Below are 23,989 nucleotides of genomic sequence, written 5' to 3'. Positions count from 1 at the left end.
TGCTTTGATTCTCTAAAACATATAAATACACACACACTTTGCCTTTACTTTTTTTAATGACTTAAAAATAAAGTTTTTGTCATTTATGAATGCTATCCATTTTGAATATAAAATTTCCCCTTCCCCTTTTCTTTTAATAGAATTGCTTTAAATATTACATGAGTGATGATATTAGCCGAGACTCTGATGGAATGGATGAACAATGTAGGTAGGTAATAAATCAAGATGAACTAAAACTCAGTATTGCCTGCTTCTTATGGGGGAAATTCTTACATAGTATGTTATTAGATCCATTTTTTGTAGTATGATCATTGATGTCTTTAATGGATGGTTATTCTTTTTCACAAAACCTTAGGTTTATGTCTGTTTTAGGTTTCCGGTAAAGAATAAGCAGGTGACCCAAAGTACTTTACTATTAAAGTTCCTGGCAGGAAAATTTAAATTTCTTTAATAATGGAAAAATTTAAAGTGAGTTTCATTTTAGAATAATATTTTCATCTTTTAAATAATTTCAGGTGGTGTGCAGAAGGTGGAAACTTGATTTGTTGTGACTTTTGCCATAATGCCTTCTGCAAGAAATGCATTCTGCGCAACCTTGGTCGAAAAGAACTCTCTACAATAATGGATGAAAACAACCAGTGGTATTGCTATATTTGTCACCCAGAACCTTTGTTGGACTTGGTCACTGCATGTAATAGCGTATTTGAAAATTTAGAACAGTTGTTGCAACAAAATAAGAAGAAGATAAAAGTTGACAATGAAAAGAGTAATAAAGTATATGACCATACACCCAGATTCTCTCCAAAGAAAAATAATTCCAATTGTAATGGAGAAGAAAAGAAATTAGATGATTCATGTTCTGGTTCAGTAACCTACTCTTATTCAGCACTAATTGTGCCCAAAGAGATGATTAAGAAGGCAAAAAAACTGATTGAGACTACAACTAACATGAACTCCAGTTACGTGAAATTTTTGAAGCAGGCAGCAGATAATTCAGAAATCAATTCTGCTACAAAGTTACGTCAGCTTAAGGCTTTTAAATCTGTGTTGGCTGATATCAGGAAAGCTCATCTTGCATTAGAAGAAGATTTGAATTCAGAGATTCGAGCTTTGGATGCTGTAAACAAAGAGAAAAATACCAAAGAGCATAAGGTCATAGATGCTAAGTCTGAAACAAAAGTACGAAAAGGAGAAAAGCCCTGTGCTTTGGAAAGGAAGGATATTTCAAAATCAGAAGTTAAACTGTCAAGAAAGCAGGTGGATAGTGAGCACATGGATCAGAGTAATACAGTACAGGAACAAAGAGCAAATAAAAGTGTCAGTGGTGAACATAAGAAATCTGATAAAAAAGAAGAACCTCAATATGAACCTGCTAACACTTCTGAAGATTTAGACATGGATATTGTTTCTGTTCCTTCCTCAGTTCCAGAAGACATTTTTGAGAATCTTGAGACAGCTATGGAAGTTCAGAGTTCAACAGATAATCAGGGAGATGGCAATAGTGGAACTGAGCAAGAACTGGAGAATTCTTCTGTAAAATTAAATATTACTTCCAAAGACAACAGAGGAGGTATTAAATCAAAAACTACAGCTAAAGTAACTAAAGAATTATATGTTAAACTCACTCCTGTTTCCCTTTCTAATTCTCCAATTAAAGGTGCTGATTGTCAGGAAATACCACAAGATAAAGATGGCTATAAAAGTTCTGGTCTGAACCCTAAGCCAGAGAACTGTGGACTTGGACAGGAAAAGAATGATAATGAGCATTTGTTTGAAAGTGAAGTTCCATTACTCTCAGAAGAATCTGATCTTCGAAGATCTCCACGTGTAAAGACCACACCCTTGAGGCGACAGACAGAAACCAATCCTCCAACATCTAATTCAGATGAAGAAAGTAATGAAATAGTTAAGGAGAAACAAAACCTATCAGTTCCAATGAGAAAAAAGGATAAGCGAAATTCTTCTGACAGTGCTATAAATAATCCTAAACCTAATAAATTGCCTAAATCTAAGCAGTCAGAGATTGTGGATCAGAATTCAGATTCTGATGAAATGTTAGCAATCCTCAAAGAGGTATCCAGGATGAGTCACAGTTCTTCTTCAGATACTGATATTAATGAAACTCATACAAATCACGAGAAGACTTTATATGATTTAAAGACCCAAACAGGGAAAGACGATAAAGGAAAAAGGAAACGAAAAAGTTCTACTTCTGGTTCAGATTATGACATTAAAAAAGGCAAATCAGCTAAAAGATCTATAATTTCTAAAAAGAAACGACAAAACCAGTCTGAATCGTCCAATTATGACTCAGAATTAGAAAAAGAGATAAAAAGCATGAGTAAAATTGGGGCTGCCAGAACAACCAAAAAAAGAGTTCCAAATAAAGAAGACTATGATTCTTCTGAAGATGAAAAACACAGAAAAAAAGGAATGGATAATCAAGGGCAGAAAAATTTGAAGACTGCCCATGAAGGATCATCTGATGATGCTGAAAGGAAACAAGAGAGAGAGAATTTCTCTTCAGCTGAAGGCACAATTGATAAAGACAGAACCAACAGGGACTTAAGAGATCAAATCTCTAAGAATCAACAGTCAGGTGTTTCTTCTGATGGTGCTGATAAGCCGCCTTCAGGAAATGAGGCTAGTTTTAATTCTCCAGAAGACAAAAAGGTTGCTGAAACTAAAGAAAAGAGTAAGCATTTGAAAACTAAAATGTGTAAGAAAGTACAGGCAGGCTTATCTGACATTCTTGAGAATTTCCCAAAGAAAGAGCAGAGTGATGAATCCTCTGAAGATGATAAAAAGCAGAGTAAAAAGGGAACTGAAGTAAAAGAAAAGAAAACTACAGACTTGAAGAAAAGTACAATTAAGATGGAACAACAGTATGAATCATCATCTGATAGCACTGAGAAACTACCCGAGGGAGAAGTTGTTTCTCCTTTTCCTAAAGGTATACAACAAAATAAGAATGATACAACTTATGGAGAAAAGAAAAGTAAAAAAACAAAAGATAAAAGTTCTAAAAAGAAAGGTGAAGTATCTGATAATGCTGAGAAACTACAGGGAAAAAGAGATAGTTGTGATTCTTCAGAAGATAAAAAGAGTAAGAATGGGGCATCCAATAGAGTGAAGAAAAGATGTAACTTGTCTGAAAAGAGTTCAAGGAAGAGACAAGATTGTTCATCATCTGATACTGAGAAATATTCCATGAAAGAAGACGGTTGTGATTCTTCTGATAAGAGACTGAATAGAATAGAACTGAATGAAAGAAGAAATTTAAATTCAAAGAGAAGTACCAAGGAAGTACATATTGGCTCATCATCTTCTGATGGTGAGGAAAGTTCTGAAGACAATAAAAAGCTAAAGAAACAGAGAACTTCAGCAAAAAAGAAGACAGTCAATGTCAAGGAGAAAATGAGAAACTCCCTAAGAACAAGCACTAAAAGGAAGCAAGCTGACATTACATCATCATCTTCTTCTGATATAGGAGATGATGATCAGAATTCTGTAGGCGAGGGAAGCAGTGATGAGCAGAAAATTAAGCCTGTGACTGAAAATTTAGTGCTGTCTTCACATACTGGATTTTGCCAATCTTCAGGTATGCAAAAATACATAAATTCATAATTTGTACTTTTATCCTCTTGAATACCTACATTGTTTTCCTTGAAGCCAATCAAATGCAAGGTTACTGTTTAGGCAAAGGCCGTTTAAAAATTCTTTAAAGATTTGCTAGAAAGCCTGCCTTCATTTATTTTTATGCCATTATTGGAAAGTATTTCAAATATTGTTGGTATTCTGTATCTGATATACTAGGTTTGTTGGGTAGATAACAGAATTTCTTTACTAATGTTTAGTGATTTTTCTGGAGTAATAAACAGTAGTTTATGAAGGAAAATCAGACCTCTGTCAGTCGTTCAGTAAGTATATATTCATGTAACGGAGATGTGTGCTTGGTGCTGGTATAACATAGTGTGTGCAAATTTTAACTGCCTTGCCATGCATATGACTTTTTATGTAATCTCTGCACCCAGTGTGGGGCTCAAACTCACAACCCCAAGATCAAGAGTTGCATGCTCTTCCAGCTGAGACAGCCAGGCACCCCTGCATATATGACTTTTTAAATTGGACAGATTAACTTTTTGTCTAGTGAATTCTCTGAAAACTAAATTTACATCATTAAACCCATTGCTGATGCTTGTCAATTTTTTCTAATCACATGAACAGATGTTTCTGTCTATAACAATAACAAAATAAAAATCCAAAAAATAGATGAATTACCTTACCTTGAGGAGATAGAGACTAGGACAGTTAGGGTTTGGGTCAACCAGTTAGTAATACCCCCCCAAAATTAGAATTATAAAAATAATTTTTATCACTGTTGCAGTTCCTAAAAATCAGTTGTATAATAAATGTGCATGTGTCACTTCATTTTTTTTTTAAGTCAGTAAACCTGTCAGTTAACCAGGGACATGTTAAGCAAACTTATTCATTCATTCATTCATTAAAAAAATTATTTATATTCTAAAGGATTTATTTATATTCTAACTCCAGCATGCTTGCTTAATTAATTAATTTAAATTCCAATACATGTAGCATACAGTGTTATATTAATGTCAGGTTGTACTATATATAGTGGCTCAGCAAGTCTGTATATTAGTACTCATTGCAATAAGTGTACTCTTAATCCCCTTCACCTGTTTCAACCATCTTGTCCCTTCCCTTTGGTAACCATCAGTTTGTTCTCTATAGTTAAGTGTCTGTTTTTTTGTTTGTCTTTTTTCTTTGTTCATTTGTTTTGTTTCTTAAATTCTACGTATAAGTAAAATCATAAGGTATTTGTCTTTCTCTGACTTACTTAGCATTATGCTCTCTTGATCCATACATGTTGCAAATAGTAAGATTTCATTCATTTTTATGGCTGAGCAATACTCCACTGTGTACATACATGCCACATCTTTATCCATCTATCACTGGACACTTGAGTTGCTTCTATAATTTAGGTATTGTAAATAATGCTGCAATAAGCATATGCATGCTTACATCTTCATGAATTAGTGGATTTCTATTCTTTGGTTAAATACTGGCAGAATTACTGGATCATATGTTAATTTTGTTTTTAATTTTTGAGGAATGTTCATACTATGTTCCACAGGGGCTGCACCAGTTTGCATTTCTACCAACAGATTCCTTTTTCTCCACATCCTCACCAACACTTTTTATTTCTTTTGTCTTTGATTTCAGGCATTCTGACAGATGTGAGGTGATATTTCATTGTGGTTTTGATTTACATTTCCCTGATGATGAGAGTGATGTTGAGCATCTTTTCATATGTCTATTGGTCATTTTTATGTCGTCTTTGGAAAGATGCCTGTTTATGTCTTTTGTCCATTTTTAATTGGGTTATTTGTGGAGTTTCTTGGTGCTGAGTTGTAGAAGTTTTTTATGTATTGTGGATACTAATCCTTTATTGGATATATCGTTTGCAAGTATCTTCTCCTATTCTGTAGGTTGTCTCTTAGTTTTGTTGTTTCCTTTGCTGTGCAGAAGCATTTTATTTTAATGTAGTTCCAGTAGTTTATTTTTGCTTTTGTTTACCTTGCCTCAGAAGACATATCTAGAAAAATTGTTGCTACCGTGGTTGTCAGAGAAATAACTGCCTATGCTCTCTCCTAGGATTTTTATGGTTTCAGGTCTCACATTTAGGTCTTTAATCCATTTTGATTTATTTTTGTGTATGGTTTCAGAAAGTGGTCCAGTTCCATTCCTTTGTATGTTGCTGTCCAATTTTCTCCACAGTATTTGTTGAAGAGACTTTTTCCTGTTGCATATTCTTGCCTCTGTTGAAAAAAATTAATTTTGTTGAAAATTAATTAACCATATAATGTTGAGCTTAATTCTGGTCTTTCTTTCCTGTTCTCTTGAGCTATGTGTCTGTATTGTGCCAGTACCATACTCTTCTGATTACTCCAGCTTTGTAGTATATCTTGAAATCTGGGATTGTGATACCTCAAGTTTTGCTCTTCTTTTTTGAGATTGTTTTGGCTATTCAGAGTGTTTTTTTTATTCCATGCAAATGTTAAGATTATTCTAGTTCTGTGAAAAATGCTGTTGGTATTTTGACAGGGATTGCATTAAATCTGTAGATTTTAATTTTAACAATATTTGTTCTCCCAGTCCACGAGCATGGAATATCTTTCCATTTGTTTGTGTCATCTTCCATTTCTTTCATCAGTATTTTATGGTTTTCAAAGTATAGTTCTTTTACCTCCTTGGTTAACTTTATTCCTAGGTATTTTATTATTTTGGTGCAAATGTCAGTAGGACAGTTTTCTTATATTTCATTATTAGTGTATAGAAATGCAGTGATTTTCTGTACATTGATTTTGTATCATGTGACCTTAATTAATCTATCAGTTCTAGTAGTTTTTTGATGGAGTCTTTAGGGTTTTCTATGTATGGTATTATGTCATCTGCAAATTATGAGAGTTTTAGTTCTTCCTTACCAATTCGGATGCCTTTTGTTTTTTTGTTGTCTGATTGCTGTGGTTAGGACTTCCAGTACCATGTTGAATAAAAGTGGTTTGAATGGATATCCTTGTCTTGTTTCTGATATTAGGGGGAAAGCTCTTAGTTTTCATCATGGAGTATGACATTAGCTTTTAGTTTTTCATATATGGCCATTATTGTGTTGTGGTATATTCCTTCTAAATCTATTTTTTGAGAGAGTTTTTTTTTTAAAATCATGAATGGATTTTATACTTTGTCAAATGCTATTTTTGCATCTATTGAAACGATCATATGATTCTTTTTTTTAATATTTTATTTATTTATTCATGAGAGACAGAGAGGCAGAGACACAGGAAGAGGGAGAAGCAGGCTCCCTGCAGGGAGCCTGATGTGGCATTTGATCCTGGGTCTCCAGGATCAGGCCCTGGGTTGAAGGCGGCTCTAAACCACTGAGCCACCTAGGCTGCCTCGATCATATGATTCTTAGCTTTCTCTTATTGATGTGACGTATCACATTGGTTGATTTGCAAATACGAATCTCACTTGCAACCCAGGAATAAATCTTACCTGATTGTGTGAATGGTTTTTTTAATGTATTGTTGGAGTCTGTTTGCTAGTATTTTCTGGAGGATTTTTGCATCTATGTTCTTCAGAGATACTGGCCTGTAGTCCCCCCACCCTTTTTTTTTTAAGATTTCATTTATTTATCCATGAGACACACACACACACACACACACAGACACACACACACACAGGCAGAGACACAGACAGAGGAGAAGTAGACTCCATGCAAGGAGCCTGATGTGGGACTTGATCCCGGGTCTCCAGGATCACAACCTGGGCTGCAGGTGGCACTAAACCGCTGCGCCACCGGGGCTGCCCCCGTAGTTCCCTTTTTATTTTATTTTATTTTTTTTTAATTTTTTTTTATTTATTTATGACAGTCACACACAGAGAGAGAGAGAGGCAGAGACACAGGCAGAGGGAGAAGCAGGCTCCATGAACCGGGAGCCCGACGTGGGATTCGATCCCTGGTCTCCAGGATCGCGCCCTGGGCCAAAGTCAGGCGCTAAACTGCTGTGCCACCCAGGGATCCCCGTAGTTCCCTTTTTAAATCAGGTTTTTGTATCAGAGTAATGCTGGCCTCTTAGAATGAATTTGGAACCTTTCCTTCATCTTCCATTTTTTTGGAATAATTTGAGGGGAATTGGGTATTAATTTCTTAAAATATTTAGAATTCACCTGTGAAGCCACGTGGTCCTGGACTTTAGTTTGCTGGGAGTTTTTTGCTTACTTATTCAGTTTCACTGTTGGCAGTCGATCTGTTCAAATGTTCAATTTCTTTGCAGTGAAGGTTTGGGAAGTTAAATGTTCCTAGAAATTACTCAATTTCTTCTGTTTTGTTCAATTTGTTAGCATATAGTTTTTCATAATATCCTCTTACAATCCTTTCTATTTCTGTGTTGTCCGTTATTGTTTCTCCTCTTTCATTTTTGATTTTCATTTGAGCCCTCTCATTTTTTTAAAGATTTTATTTATTTATTCATGAGAGACACACACACACACACACACACACAGAGAGGCAGAGACACAGGCAGAGGGAGAAGCAGGCTCCCTGCAGGGAGCCCGACATGGGACTCGATCCGGATCGCGCCCTGGGCTGAAGGCGGCGCTAAACTGCTGAACCACCCCAGCTGCCCGAGCCCTCTCATTTTTTTGATGTGTCTGGCTGAAGGTTTATCAGTTTTGTGATACTTTCAAAGAACCAGCTTCTGGTTTCATTGATCCATTGTTTTTTTGTTTGTTTGTTTGTTTGCTTTTTTTGGTTTGTATTTTATTTATGCTCTAAACTTTATTGGTTCTTCCTACCACAGGTTTTGGGTTTCATCTGTTATTTTTTTTTTTTTTTTGGTAGCTTTTTTAGGTATAAGGTTATGTTGTTTATTTGAGTTTTTTCATGTTTCTTAAGATAGGCTTGTATTGTTATAAACTTTCCTCTTGCTGCATGCCAAAGTTTTTGGAGCCTTCTGGTTTCATTTTCATTTGTATCCTTGCATTTTTTTGATTTCCTCTTTGATATCTTGGTTGACACATTCATTGTTTAGTAGCGTGTATTTAACCTCCATGTATTTGTGTTTATTTTAGATTTTTTCTTGTGGTTGATTTCTAGTTTCATAGCATTGTGGTTGGAAAAGATGCATGGTATGACTTCGATCTTTTCGAATTTGTTAAGATTTGTTTTGTGGCCTGACGTGATCTATTCTGGAGAATGTTCCATGTGCATGTGCAAAGAATTGTGTTCTTTTTTAGGATGGAATATTCTGAATAAATCTGTTAGATCCATCTTGTCCAATGTGTCCTTTAAAGCCACTGTTTTCATGTTGATTTCTCTTTGAATGACTACGCATTGATGTAAATGGGGAGTTAAAGTCCTCTGCTATTATTGTGTAGCTATTGAATACTTCTGTTTGTTATTAGCTGTTTTATGTTTTTGGGTGCTCCAATGTTGGGTTCATAAACATTTATGATTATACCTTATTTTTGGGTTGTACTGTTTATGATTAAATGGTATCCTTTTTTGTCTCGTTAAAATCTTTGTTTTAAAGTCTAGTTTTTCCATTACAAGTATTGCTACTTGGTTTTCTTTTAACATCTATTTGTATGATGAATGTTTTTCCATCCCTTCCCTTTCAGTCTACCTGTGTTTTTATGTCAGATGTGAGTCTCTTGGTATCATATAGATGCGTCTTCTCCATTTTAGTCGTTTTGCATCTTTTGATTGGAATATTTAGTCCATTTACATTCAAAGTAGTTATTGGGGGATCCCTGGGTGGCGCAGCGGTTTGGCGCCTGCCTTTGGCCCAGGGCGCGATCCTGGAGACCCGGGATCGAATCCCACGTTGGGCTCCCGGCATGGAGCCTGCTTCTCCCTCTGCCTGTGTCTCTGCCTTTCTCTCTTTCTCTCTCTGTGACTATCATAAATAAATAAAAATTAAAAAAAATAAAAAACAAAGTAGTTATTGGTAGGCATGTATTGCAATTTTGTTGTTTTATGCTTGTTTTTGTAGTTTTTATCTGTTCCTTTTTTCTCTTGATCTCTTCTCTAATTGTTTGGTGGCTTTCATTAGTGATGTGCTTGGATTTCTTTCTCTTTGTTTTCTTGCACATCAGTGGTTTTTTGTTTGTGGTTGTCATTAGTTTTATATATAACATCTGCGTGTAGCAGTCTATATTAAGTTAATGGTTGCGTAAGTTTGAATCCATTCTAAAAGCACTAAATTGTTACTCTGTCTCCCCTACCCCATGTTTTAGATATATGGTGTTTTTATATTTCCTTCTGTTTTGCAAATCCCTTGACTGATTTTTATTGACATACTTTTTACTGCTTTAGTGTTGCCTACTTTTCTTATTATGATCTTACCTTTCCACTCAGAGAATTCCCTTTAATATTTCTTGTATGGCTGATTTAGATGATGAATTCATTTAATGTTATTTGTCTATGAAACTCTATCTCTCCTATTCTAAATGATTGTCTTGCTGGAGAGATTATTCTTGGTTGCAGTTTTGTTTTCCTTCAGCACCTTGAATTTGTCATGCCAGTCTCTTCTAGCCTTCAAAGTTTCTTCTGAAAACTGTTCATATCTTTATGGAATTTCCCTTGCATGTACCTTTTTTCTCCCATTCCTTTTAAAATTCTCTTTTTATCACTACATTTTGCTGTTTTAATTACTGTATGCCTTGGTGTGGACCTTCTTGGGTTGATTTTATTGGGGACTCTGTGTCTGCTGAATCTGGATGTATGTTTTCCTCCCCGGATTTCTGAAGTTTTTTTCAGTTATTATTACTTCAAGTAATTTTTCTGTCCCTTTTTCTTTTTCATGTCTTTCTGGGGTCCTTAGAATGTTCCTCTTACCATGCTTGTTGTGTTACTTCGTGGCCTAAATCTATTTTCATTTTTTATTATTTTTTTCTCCCTTCTGTTCAGCTTGATTGCTTTCCATTACCCTGTCCTGTAGGTCAGTGGTCTATTCTTCCACTTTCTCTGTTCTATTATTTATTCCTTCTAGTGTATATTCAGTTTCAGTTATTGAATTCTTCATTTCTGATTGGTTCTTGTTTATGTTTTTTACCTCTTTGTTGAGCATCTCTGTGAAATTCTCTACTCTTTTCTCAATTCCAGTGAGTATCTCTATGACCATTACATTAAATTTTCCCTTAGGCATATTACTTCTCTCTGTTTTGTTTAGCTCTCTTGCTGTGATTTTTGTCATTTTCTTTCATTTGGGATATATTCCTTTTTCTTATTTTGTTCAGTTCTCTGTGTCTCTTTCTACATGTTAGACACGTGCTCTTGTAAGTAGTGGTCTTCTGAAGAACAGGTCCTGTAGTGCAATGTCCTTTGTTCACCAGAACTTGACACTTCTGGAATGTCTCCTGTCTTTGTTGCACGTACCCTAATTTTATGGCTGAGCCTCATTTGTCTTCATTCCAGTCATCTACAATGGCTCTGTTTAACTCTAGTGGGCAGAGTTTGGTCCTTGTGTTGTTATGGGCCTGTCTGGTATTTGCCTTGGGCTTGAGTTGAGTCAAGCCCATATCTTGGGTCCACAGCTCAGAACTGAAGGGTATTCTCCCCATGTTGTCTCCTGTGAAATTTTTGTTGGTAGGCTGAGCTTGCTGTCAGACCAGATGTCTGCCCTCAGCTCCCTGCTGGGGCTGCAGTTGAACTCATATGTATGCTTATCTTTCCTTCTGCCCCAGGGTGGGAGTCATTTTGGAATGGTGCTGGCTATTCTTGGGGCTGTAAGCACACTGCCAGGTTTGTGTTACTTCTTTGGGTAATCCCCTGGCAAGGGTGTGTTGGTGGGGACTGTCTGTAGAGGAACATGGAGGCAGCAGGGTGTGTGTGGTGCCAGCAAGGTTCATACCAGTCCTCTGTGGAAGGTGTCTTGCAGCCACCTGAGAAAACTGTCTAAAGGCCATGTTGGTGTGGAAGGGGTAAGTCTACAGAAGACATAGTGGGGTGGGGCACACTTTTAGCAAGGTATATGGAGAGTGTTGGTGCTGTGTTGGTTCCTGCAGGTGTATGTATTTGTATCTAGGCTGGGGAGTGGGAAGGGAAATGATACCTGCCAGCTTTGTGGTCTTGCCGAAGTCTCCCAAAGATCCTTGTCCTTCCAGCACATGCTCTGAGGTTAATAAAGAAACCTCCTTCTTGTATACCCTAAGTGTTTTTCAAACTGCTGTTTGTATGCTATATCTCAGTGGAGTTGTTTGTTGTGTTAGCTCTTAAGGATGGGGACTCAATTTTCTATTGTTCCCTGGTTCTTCCAGAGTTGAGCCTGTTGAGTTTTAAAATTTCATGTGTGAAGCCCCACCAGTTTTAAGTTCTTGGGAAGTTAGATCCCTCTGGTTTTCAAAGCCAGGTGTTACTTAGATTTGTCTTCCCGGTGTGTGGGTCTTTCATGCCTGGGGTGCATAGCTTGGGGTCTGCTCTCTTTCCCTGTATATGCCTGTGGCATCCTTCCTTTCCTCTGACAGACCCACAGGTCACTTTGGCTCCCGCTGCGTCTTTGCCCTTTCTACCCTCTTCATGTGGAGAGTCTGTTTTGTCAGTCTTTAGAACATTTTCTTTTTTATTTATACTGATATGGCTGTTACGTAGATGTAACCATAAGATGAGGTGAGCCTGGGATCCTCCTACTCTGCCATCTTCACCAGAAGTCCACCTGAACATTACTTCAAAATTTTTATAAAGGAGATTTTAGGTTTAACTGTGTTCCAGCATAGGCAGAATGCTTAAATTTTTCCTTTCATTCCTTGAGTTAGGATTTTCCATTTATCCCAATTGTATTTTGTGCAATTAACTCGAATATTGCTTTTTAAATTTTTTATTTTAAAATACTTTAGTTACCATTGACTGGAAGCCTTACCAATAATATAAATAGTTGATTAACACATATTTTGTATGTATTATATACTGTATTCTTAAAGTAAGCTACAGAAAAGGGAATAAAATCATAAGGGAGAGAAAATATAGTGTATTACAAAAACTACATGTACAAGTGGACTTGTGTAGTTCAAAGCTGTGTTGTTCAAGTCTCAACTGTATGGTAGTATAAGAGATTGTATTCAATCTAGTACTTACTTAGATATCATATCAATGTTTTGTTACCAGGTTAGTTGGGAAAACTCTTATTACAGATTAGAGTGTAAGAATAATAAATTGTGAGTAGTTACATGGAGTATTATCAGTGGCAAAGTGTAGGTGATTGAATTAATCTTAAACTTCAGAAAACTGGTTTCCATGATTAAACATCTTCCCTAATGAAATCAGCATGTTTGATTTCAATTGCTAGTTTTCATTTCCCAAAATGTAACTTGATTTGACACATATGAGAGGTTTCTATGATATACCTCTCATGTTTGGAACTATTAATATCTAGTGTAATAAGTAATATGTATTCATTAGATCTTAAGAGATGGCAATGTATGGCAAATATTTGTAGGGTGCATTTCCCGAGAATTCCTTACTTGCGCATTAGTCTAGATCACTGTGTTCCATTTTGATCATTGTGTTTCATGTAACTTTGTTCTGAAGGACCATTGTGCTGATCAGGAGGTGGTCCTTTTTCATGTATGTATCTACGGAAGCCTTGAGAATTGAGCTCTTCTGCAGATGACAATCTCTCAACTATTTGGTGGAATAAGCCTTATTGGCATTTTCTTTACCCTGAGTATTTCTTAAGAACTGATTACTTTAGGGATGCCTAGGTGGTTCAGTGTTTGAGTGTCTGCCTTCAGCTTAGGGCATGATCCTGGAGTCTGGGGTCCAGAGATCGAGTCCCACATTGGGCTCCCCACGGGGACCCTGCTTCTCCCTCTGCCTATGTCTCTGCCTCTCTCTCTTTGTATCTCTCATGAATAAATAAATAAATAAAATCTTTAAAAAATACATCTTTAAAAAACTGATTACTTTAGGTAAAAAAAAAAAAGATAATTTTGCTTGGGAATTAACACATCTAAAAATTGGCCTTTGTAAAAATGCCTAAGCAGAAAAAAATATGAAGGGTGTTAAAATAAGCACTATAAAAAGTACTGTGTTTCAAGATAAGTTTGTATGTGAGTCAATGACAGGTGACATTCCTTGATAATTTGTATGCATTTATGAGCATAGTATATTTTCCTAATATGTCCAACTTAAAGGAACAATATTTTTGAACTTTTAAAATGCCTCCCCTGCTCTCATATATTTAGATGATTCCAATTTATTCAGCCATAGTTGGATATTCTGTTATGAGGCCAGTAGTTTACTTGAAAAATTGGGACTTAAGAATGGCATGAGCAACCAAAATGAAGCACTTGGTCCTAGGAGTTTGAGGAGTTCGCAGTCCAGTGAACAAGATAGACATAGATAAGTCATTATTTAAAAAAATACCAGAAGACATATATAAAACAAAAATGGGTGTGTGCGCTTAATATAGCAAGTGAGCCATTTAATCTAAATATTAGAAGAAGACTTAGAAGAACAGGTAGCATTTGAACTCAACTTTGAAGGATGTGTCAGATTTTGAAAAGTATAATAGAGGAATAACAGTAGTATTCCTAGTAATATTTCATTTGCAGATTGGTCTGCCTGAGGTATTTATTGTGAGTTTGGTAGGATATTCTAAGATTTATTTTTGCCTTTCTATATTCACCATATTTCTATCCTGAACCTATAGTTGTCAGTGTTCTTTATGGATTTTTTTCTTCAACATTTTCTCCCTATTTTTAATTATAAAGCAATTTCATTTTATTTTTAAAAAGATTTATTTATTTATTTTAGAGAACAAGACCGAGAGGGAGAGAGAGAGTGATTGTGGGAGCAGGAGCTTGAGTTGGGGCGGGGAAAGGGAGAGAGAATCTCAAGAGGGTTCCACACTCAGCATAGAGCTGGATGTGGGGCTCGATTTCATGGCCTTGAGATCATGACTTGAGCCAAAATCAAGAGTCAGAGACTTAACCAAATTCAACCACCCAGGTGCCCTCAAAGCAATTTTAAATAAACAGAAAAGTTTCTGTCATTAACGTTGTACTATGTTTGCTTTATCACATATCTATTTATATATCCTTCTTTTTATCCATCAATGTACCTATTGTTTTGCCTTTTTAACTGTTCATTTATATGAATTATTATATTATTTATATGAATTATAATTATTCATATATTATTTATATATGAATTATAATTATTCATATATTTATATGAATTATTAATTATTTATATGAATTATAAATTCACAGGATATTGCAAAACAGAACAAAACTATACAGGGAGGTATTGAACAATACTCTTCATTCAGTTTCTCTCAATGGTGACATCTTATATAACTGTAGTACAATGTCAAAACCAGGGAGCTGAAGATTTATTGCAATTTCACCAGTTTTTCATGCACTGATTTGTTTGTACTTGTATGTATTTGTAAGTATAGTTCTATGCAATTGCATCACATGTAGCTTTTTATAACCACTACAACCAAGATACTGAATGATTTATCACAAGATTCCCTTGTGCTAGCTTATACATATCCCCTTGCTTGTCCCCATTCTTAACCCCTGGCAAGTGTTAATTTCATTTTCATCTCTAATTTTGTTATTTTGGGGTGGAATCATGAAGTGATTGGCTTTTTTCATCAGTGGCTTTTTTCACTCAATGTAATGCTCTTGAAATCCTTGCTACATTTCAATATAAATGGTAAACATCAGCATACCACTCCCTAGTTACTTCAGCTTTATTATTTAGTATTAGTAATTTAGTATTTAGCATTAATTTAATATTCAGTATTATTTAGAGGTCACTATAAGTTTGTTTTTGAGGTAAAATTTACAGTGAAATGCACAAATCTTGCCTTTAGATTTTTAATCAAAAGGATAGCAATGTAGCTTTTTTATAAGGAAATCAATTTTACTGTTCTTGAATATTTCTCTTGGTAATTCTGGTCATGACTATGATACAGATTTAAGTATATTTTACTTACTTGCTACTACTAAAATATTTATAGTAATTTTGCTATTCTTTAACAGGATAAATTAAAGATCTCTTTATTTTTTTTAAAGTTCTCTTAACTTTAAACTTAAAATGGATCACTAAAATGCTTACTTATTTCAGCAAGAAAGTTATTGTACTGTGATGACAGATGATAAAGACTTGTTACTGGGAAGGATTAGCTTTAGAACTGTTGTATTCTGGGAAGGAACTTTGAAATATATAAAACCCAACTATTGTTTTACTGCTGGTACTTAATAAATTCCCTATTGTGCTTTCCCTATAAATTTTTTTTCTCATGTTTTAGATCCAGAGTACAGTTTAGAACCCACTAGTTGTGTTAAAATTTTTGGCTTTCAGTTATATTTTACATGATTTTACTTATATAGATAATTTAAAGCTAATTTTAAGTACACTTTTTTCCCCTCAAGGAGATGAAGCCTTATCTAAATCAGTTCCTGTCACAGTGGATGATGATGATGACGACAATGATCCTGAGAATAGGTATGATTCCATCTATAAGGACTTTAAAAAGATTATAACACACCCTAGGCGTGGGCAGAAACAGCAGCAACGGAACTGCAAGCCGGTTGTAAAAACCAGGAGTGCCCGCCTTAGAAAGACTCGCTCACAGTCTTCCTGCAAGTTTGAAAGAAAGCCCAGAAAATGGGCTAAAGCTCAGAAACCTTAAAAGAAAGTAAATATAAATATCAACACACCTAGCATAGGGTGTGTTATAAATACAGCACTGTCAATTTTACGTTCCCATGTAAATTGTGATATTTTTTTGAGAATATTTTAATTTTGGCAGTTTATTTTATTGATGAAAGTAAATCATATCTCAGTAAATTGGTGATAACAGACTTCTCTTTCCTCAGTATTTGATTATTGTTTTTAATTGCCATCTAATATAGTGGTCCGATTTATTATGACCCATTCAAAGTGAAAAAAAAAAAGGAGATTGCTCAGATATGTAAGATTAAGAAATTCTTTTCAAAATAAGTATCAATTTACAAAATATCCAGACTGATGTGGATTTTAAACATTTTTCAGATAAAATAGTATGATAGTATGATAGTATTAACTTTAATAAGACTAAAATAGTGGGTTAGAAGTAAACAGTGGAGCCTGTCAGATAGATTCACTTAACCTTAGGGGTGGCTGGGAAAAGAAAAGAATACAAAGCACACCCATATCCTAAGGGTAAAGAATAATGAAAATAAATGTATTAAAGAATACAACCCTAATTTTTTTTTACCTTTTAAACCATTCCTGAAATACAGTGTATCCCACACTTATATTTTCAACAAGATTGTGTGATATAGTAGATGGAATTTTGGAATAGTGGGGATAAGAGTATCTGATTTCTAGTTCTAACTTCTCTGTGTAATTGTGCACAAGTGACTTAACTACTCTGCAAAAATTTTTTGATTTCTAAAATGAAAAGGTTGGATGAAATTTTCTCTGATAAATTCTAACACCAATTATCCATGATAGACTTAATGGTTTTACTAAAGAATATTATATTAACCATTTATTCCTAATAAGTTATAATATTAAAAAAACATGAAAATATGCATGCAATTGTTATGTCATAATTTTGTAAGAAATTGAGTTAGTAATGCTGTGGGCTGGCTGTTATTCTAGCTCTGTTTTCTTTATCTTTTTGATGCTGATAGGGTTTTCTGTTTCTAAGATCAGCATTCTTCTAATAGAAAGTTTTTATTAAGGTAAATGAACAATTTTATTTTGTACTTTAAAATAGAGATTCATGGGCACAGTGATTCAGATGCTGCTTACCTACTTTGTTATTAAAAACAAATCTATGTATTCAGTTATTTTATGAGATGGGGTGGGGCCCAGAATGGAATGGTAAATAAAAGCCTACATTTTATTCATCAGCAATTTTTATAATACACGATTATAGCAAGATTATGAAAGCATTTAAAAATTCTCTTTTAAAAAAATTCTCTTTTAAAATGCTTTAATTCCTCTTTATTTAGACTAATTTGTTTTCCTGTAAACCACGAGGACTCAAATTTTTTTTTACTCAAATGTTATTAAAAGGCTAATAATGCTTAAAACATGATATATTCTAATTTAACTATATGAGTGATGAATCTTAATCTCATATTTAGCCACCAAATGGAAGTATCATTAAGGTATGATAATTTTATATTTGTGTTAGATCTTGTCAAAATATAAATATCATTTTCATCTTTTAAGTTGCTTTATTATACCTCTCTGTAACTGGCAAGTATTTTATTGGAAGATATATTTAATTCCATCTTGTATTTGTGATTAAAAAATACAACCCTATTCAGTAGTTTGGAGAAGAACTGAATTTTATCTTGGACATGTTTTTCTTTATACTTATTTTAATGTGCCTGTATAAAACATATCATTAATAACTTGTTTCATTTTCAACATACCAAAGAGGTATTTAATACCCACGATGGGAATACAGATTACCTTCTGGAACTATTTTAGCATAGATGATGTATTTGAGCATATTTGAATATGCACTAGGCAACTTTTAAAAATTTATTTTGTGGATCATGATTAAGTCTTGGAGTTATTTTTACCAATTTCACAGTTTTTGAGTAGGATGTATTTTAGTACACAGTATATTGTAATTGTGTGTAAATTTGTACACAATTGTGGAATTGTGTATAAATTATGTATACATTTCATATGCCTTGATTATTTAGCAGTGTTAATACATTTTCAGTGTTGACATTTATGGAGAGGTAAATAGTGTATTGATGCCACTGCTTAAGTGTTTGGATGCAATAAATTTCTATAAAACTTTTTTCTTGTTCAAGAATTTAATTTTAATTATAATATATCTTTTCATGAAAGGTGAAAAAAATTTGATAAGATCAAGATATGGAGGGTAGTTTTTAGCCAAAGAAGTTGTGATATTTCTGAAATTGAGGCAGTGAATACTTAGACTTTTCTAAACATGTATACTTATATATGAAATATATACTTATATATATATTTATAGGAAAGTTTTATAGTGGATTTTAGTACTGTTTGTATCTTTTCTATTTTTAAAGCGATGATAGTTTTTGAGGTCATTTAAAATACTTAGCCATGTCCTGAATATTTTAGTAGGTGTGAATATATAAATTTGTTATTTTAGCATACTGTTTTGTAGCATTCATATTTGAAAGTAAATGTATGCTATTGTGAGATAAAATATTCTAACTTGTAAATTTTGTGTTTAATTGCATTTATTTAATAAACAATGAAAAAATAGGTTGATAGTTTAACTTTTTCTTTTGGTTGAGCATTTTAGAAAGAAATGTAAATAGTAGACTAACTTTATAGTTTGAATTTTGTATAATTGAGAATTTACGTAGATTTTTATAGTTTAGACTTTACTTTTTGAAAGGGAGAATAATGTGAAACAGTTTGTCAGGTTATATAAATGATACATGTAATTTTAAAGTCAGTTATTTGAATATGCCATTACATTAATGTTGCCTTTTAAATACCTATTGTGTTTTAAGTTGGTTCTTTCATTGAAAATACATTCATGTAATTTTTTTATTGTTGCATATCTACATTCAGCTGGCATTGAAAATACATTATGATTCTTAAAAGGGATATTAAGACCAAACATTTTCTGATGTCCTATATTTGAATTACCTGCACTGTGAATTAGCCCCAGTGATAAGATGGTAGTTTATTCAACTTTGAATTAGCCTCAGTGATAAGATGGGAGTTGGTTCAAGTTTAACAGCGTTAATGATGAGGATCATTAAACTGGGCTTGTCTTTAGAAGTTGCATACTAATAAACCAATGAAGAGTCCGTTCTCTCAGAAAAAGAATTATTTTTAGTATGTTCTTTATAGATTTTTTTCTAAGCAAATATTTTTTTATTCCCATTTTGACTAAAAGATGAGATTTTTATATAGATACCCTCCCCTGACACACACATACAAATATTTACCTTATAATTGAAGAATGTTTAATTGAGTCTAGTAGTACTCCATAGTTTTTCTCATAATTTCTTTCTCGTTGGGGCTAAATACTTACTACATGGAAGCAAAATTTGATATGGAGATTGCTTAAAGGAATTGCCCATTATTATTGTTTTTTAAAGGTTTTATTTATTTATTCATGAGAGACACAGAAAGGCAGAGACATAGGCAGAGGGAGAACATGCTCCCCGTGGGGAGCCTGATGCAAGACTTGATCCCGGGACCCCAGGATCACGACCTGAGCTGAAGGCACACACTCAACCACTGAGCCACCCAGGTGCCCTGGAATTGCCCATTATTAATAGAAGTTCTCCTTAATTATAGTGGGACTACACTGTAGCTTTAAACATTTCCAATTATTTTGTTATTTGGTGATAACTTACTTTTCAACTGGAAAATATACAAATGATTGTTTTATCCTTACTAGCTTGGTGGGGTATTCTGTTGGTGAAGGTTCTGTACTATTAATTCAGCATATTTTCAGAAGTAATTAATTGTTCCTGGATGTTGTTCATGCTAATGAAGATATTTAATGACTGGTTTACCTGATTTCAGCAATGTTTAATGCTGGCTTGAATATATCTCAAGTCCCTTCAGCAAAAGCCTTTTCATTTGGTTTCCATTTTTAATCACTTTTCAGAATATTCATCTTCTACACTTGTCTTTATCTAGTCTTTATACGAATTTGCTAAATCTGGAATAATTTTTTTCTCTGTGAAATGTTCTTTTATTCATGGTTGTCCTGTTTGGTCACCAGAATTGCTTTGGTTCCCCTTTATTGTTTTGAAAAACAAAGCTAGTATTTTAAATGAAGCATTTATTTATTTTTATGTTTGAGTAAGGGTTTTAAATTCCAGCCATTTTAAGGTAACTCCTTTTCAGTTTACTTTGTTTTTATAGTGCAGGTAAGTATTGTAAGTCATTTAAGTATATATAGATGTTTAGTCAGTAGGTAGGATCCGTTTGTAGATAACTGGTTGCAGTTGCCATAAGATCTTTTTTTATGCTAGAATTTTTAGCAAGGAAAGAAATATGGTCAGTAGTGGTGATATTTCTGCTTAAGATTTAAACATTATATTTAGCCTTCCTTTCCTGTTCTCTGATCTTTGGTGATATTGTAAGTTTTAGAGAGCGGAAAATAGCCCCCTCCTCCCCCAAGAGAGTTTGCATTTTCTAGTGTTAGCAAAAATGATTCCTTTTTTTGACAATTTGTGTCTCCTTTGTCTTTAGCTTTGAAGTTTTAGGTAAAAATGAGATGAATCAATTTTGTTGTTACCTTTCTTTTTTATTTATTTATTTATTTATTTATTTATTTATTTATTTATTTATTTTTTGTTGTTGTTACCTTTCAAGTATAAGAAAATATTAAACTAGTTCTTTAAGATGATCAAATTTTCTAAATTTATATCAATGTTAATACAATTTTTCTTGTTAAAATTTCCTCTGAAACTGCCTTAGATTTTTCATAAAATCAGGAAATGTACATTTTGTGATTTGAGTTTATTCAAACATAATAGCCTTTGTATAAATTGTTAATAAGCTATGGGTTCTTAATTTCATACAGCTTTTATATTTCTACTTCCAAGATTTTTTTAAAAAGTTATTTGATACTAATTTTCCTGGTACCCTCACTAAAAAGAGAACGGTGCTGTTTTTTCATTAACTGCAAACATTATAGGACATATGACTAAAATGTGTTTCAAACCATTTTTTAGCTTTTTGATTATTTAGTTACATCATTATGTCATAAACCACCATTTTTGAGTATAGATCATTACTTTTTATAGAAAGGTTCATATCAAGAATACTAATTTTGAACTAAGGAGTTAAAAATACTAATACAGATTTTGAAGATGAGGAATTCCATGATAATTCATGTTTTAGTTTATATTCTTAATCCTGAAGCATATAACATTTGTTACTGCCTCACACTTTATTAGAAGAAGAAGGCTCACCACCTTGTTCTCACAAAAAATTTTCAACATTCTTTGGCTGTAGTCATTTGAATTATTTTATATATTACCATTTTGAATATGCTATGGTATTTTAGCATAGCATATACTTAGGTACTTGTTTTATGTCTCTAAAGGGTATGCTTTTAAACCTATAATCTTATTCAGAATTCTCAGTTTAAACTAATTTTATTGTGATCTTGTGCACAAATGTAAACCAAAAATTTTTTTTCCATCTTTGTGTTTGGATGCACTGTAGTTTTTGGCCTTCTAAAAGTATATTTTTCATTTAGCCATTTTCTTCAAACCTGTTTTCAGAACTTTTTAAAAGATAAAAGCGTAGATTTTAGGGATGTATCTGAGATGGCCTATTAAGTGCATTTTAGAAATGGAGCATGCTGGACTAAAGATTTTTAGAACTCTTATTTTTAAAAATTGAAGCTTCAGTTCTTTCATTTCTAAGTACGTATTTGGAAATCAATGAAATACAGATATCTTTAGGAATGTGATTATAGTAAATTCACCAAGTGCTCATAAGCATAGTAGTAGTGAATGAGTAGAGAATATAGCACTGGCATAGTAAAATTAGAGAATATTGGGATTCAGGATCTTACGTGCCACTTCTGGCTTTGCCACTAACTAGCTTTGTTTCTATGACCATGTCATTTTCCCTTTCTAAGCCTGTTTCCTCATCTGTAAAATGACAGAATTGGATTCTAAGGTCCTTTTCTCTAGCTCTAACATTTTGTGTTGCTTTTGTAATGGCTGTTTCTTTAAAACCTCCATGGTGCAACAGATTCCTCTCTTGATTGCTCCTAATTTAGAAATTTAATGTTTTGAATTAGTGATTTATGTATCAGCAAGAGGTAGTTTACTTTCTTTCCCTGTTTGAGTGCTTTTGTGAAGAACATTATGTGTTTTCTTTCTTTCTAGATAGGATCAGAATAACTTAAGGCTTTCTTGGCTTCCTTCTTTCTCTCTCTTTCCTGCTTGCTTGTTCGTCTTTGCATTGTTGGGCTTATTCCTTATTTTATTATTGCTTTCTTTTAATAGATGAAGATATAAGGGGTAATAAGACATTATCGTGGTATTATATGATTTAGAAGCCTTAGCTTGTTTGGGTTTTGGGGTTCTATTATTCTCTCATGCACCAGTTCCGATCATTGTTTTTTTTTTTTTTTTTTGTGGGTTTTTACCCTTCCTCCCATATTGTTTTGCTTTCTCCCCTTCTCCCTTCCCTTCCTTTCAGGAAAATGGAGGAGTGGCTCCATTACTTCCAGCTCTGCCCAGGTTTTCTGCCACAGAGTGGCACAGCCTGTTCCTCTAATGCTTCTGATAGAGTCGTGACTGCTTTGGATGCTACACCTGCCCCAAGATGTAATATTGAGCATTGAGATTCCAGGGGGGCAGTACCTTGTTGCCTGGATGATTTTCTCAGAAACGTCCTGGAAAGCCTCAAGAAAGGAAACTTCAGAGCAAACAAATCAACTAGGGATCATGACTATACATCCATCACATGTATACCAGCATGGGTCCAGCCGAGGCCTCCAAAATGATGCTTTGCCAGCCTCAGCTGGTTCTCAAGTGATGATGTCCTTGAAGTCTCTGTGGCCCGTGACTCAAGAGTTAAGGTAGTGGAGTTTCCCTTAAAGCATCTCACAGCAGGCTTTGTAGATGGGACACATCTCACCTCAACATGTTTGCTGACTACTCAGGTTGAAGTTCATCCTCAGCCCTTAGGTCCTTCAAATTAAGTTCTAACTTTGAGGTGTAGGTTACGGGATAGTCTAGGTTTATGATATAGTGTGTCTTTGACATAGTGGACTTGAGCCATCAGTCATGCAAAATGATTTAATTTCATTCTTTTTTTAGAGCTTAATATACATGGCTATACATTAGGATTTCCATTGGTCAAAAGGTGTTAGAAGGTAAATCTAAAGTATCTTAGGGAGATAAAGCTAAGGGAATCTCCATCACTCTGTATGTAACTTTTCAGTTTGGAGAAAAATGAACATTCTCTGAATTTTGTATTATTTTTCTGCTTCTAAAGTGATTGTGATTGTTCTTAAATTATATTCTTAATGAAGGTTGTTGATTGATAAATCATGTAATTTTTCATTGTATGGATCTCATTTAATTTTCCATGATTTATTATGTAATTTCACAGTTGATATAAAATTGTATTTTATTATCTCATGTGTATATTTCTCAGTTATTTCATGACAGTCTAGAACTTGAGTATGAATTAGGTAGTTTTTTTATATATTTTGATTTTCCATTTAGTAGACCTATTCTTAGGAGGCTAGAGTTTGAAAGAAGAATTTTATGGTTTCTTAAAATTAACCAAGTTTTACAGATCATATAGAATTTTAGACCTTTTTTTGAACTTGTAAATACAAACAAACCAGATAATAGAAGTAACCATTAGTGTAACTAGATTAGTATTTGTATTTTTATTGGTTATTATTGTACTGCCCAAATGGTGATATGAGGTCTTGTAACTGCA

The 23,989-nt window shown here is 33.9% G+C and overlaps 1 protein-coding gene across 4 annotated transcripts in view; it reads left to right on the top strand.

Moving 5' to 3' along the window:
- Nucleotides 1-23,989, top strand: part of ATRX (ATRX chromatin remodeler) — a 304,453-nt gene that overhangs the window by 99,772 nt on the left and 180,692 nt on the right. For all 4 annotated transcript variants that reach the window (XM_055337613.1, XM_055337612.1, XM_055337611.1 and 1 more), the window contains 3 exons: nt 141-208; nt 516-3,601; nt 15,970-16,042. In XM_055337613.1, the coding sequence (XP_055193588.1) occupies nt 141-208; nt 516-3,601; nt 15,970-16,042 (3,227 nt within the window). The remainder of the gene's footprint in view (nt 1-140; nt 209-515; nt 3,602-15,969; nt 16,043-23,989) is intronic.

This window comes from Nyctereutes procyonoides, unplaced genomic scaffold (assembly GCF_905146905.1).
Source record: "Nyctereutes procyonoides isolate TBG_1078 unplaced genomic scaffold, NYPRO_anot_genome, whole genome shotgun sequence".
NCBI classification, from domain to species: Eukaryota; Metazoa; Chordata; class Mammalia; order Carnivora; family Canidae; genus Nyctereutes; species Nyctereutes procyonoides.
This window is presented reverse-complemented; position numbering and strand designations above follow the sequence as displayed.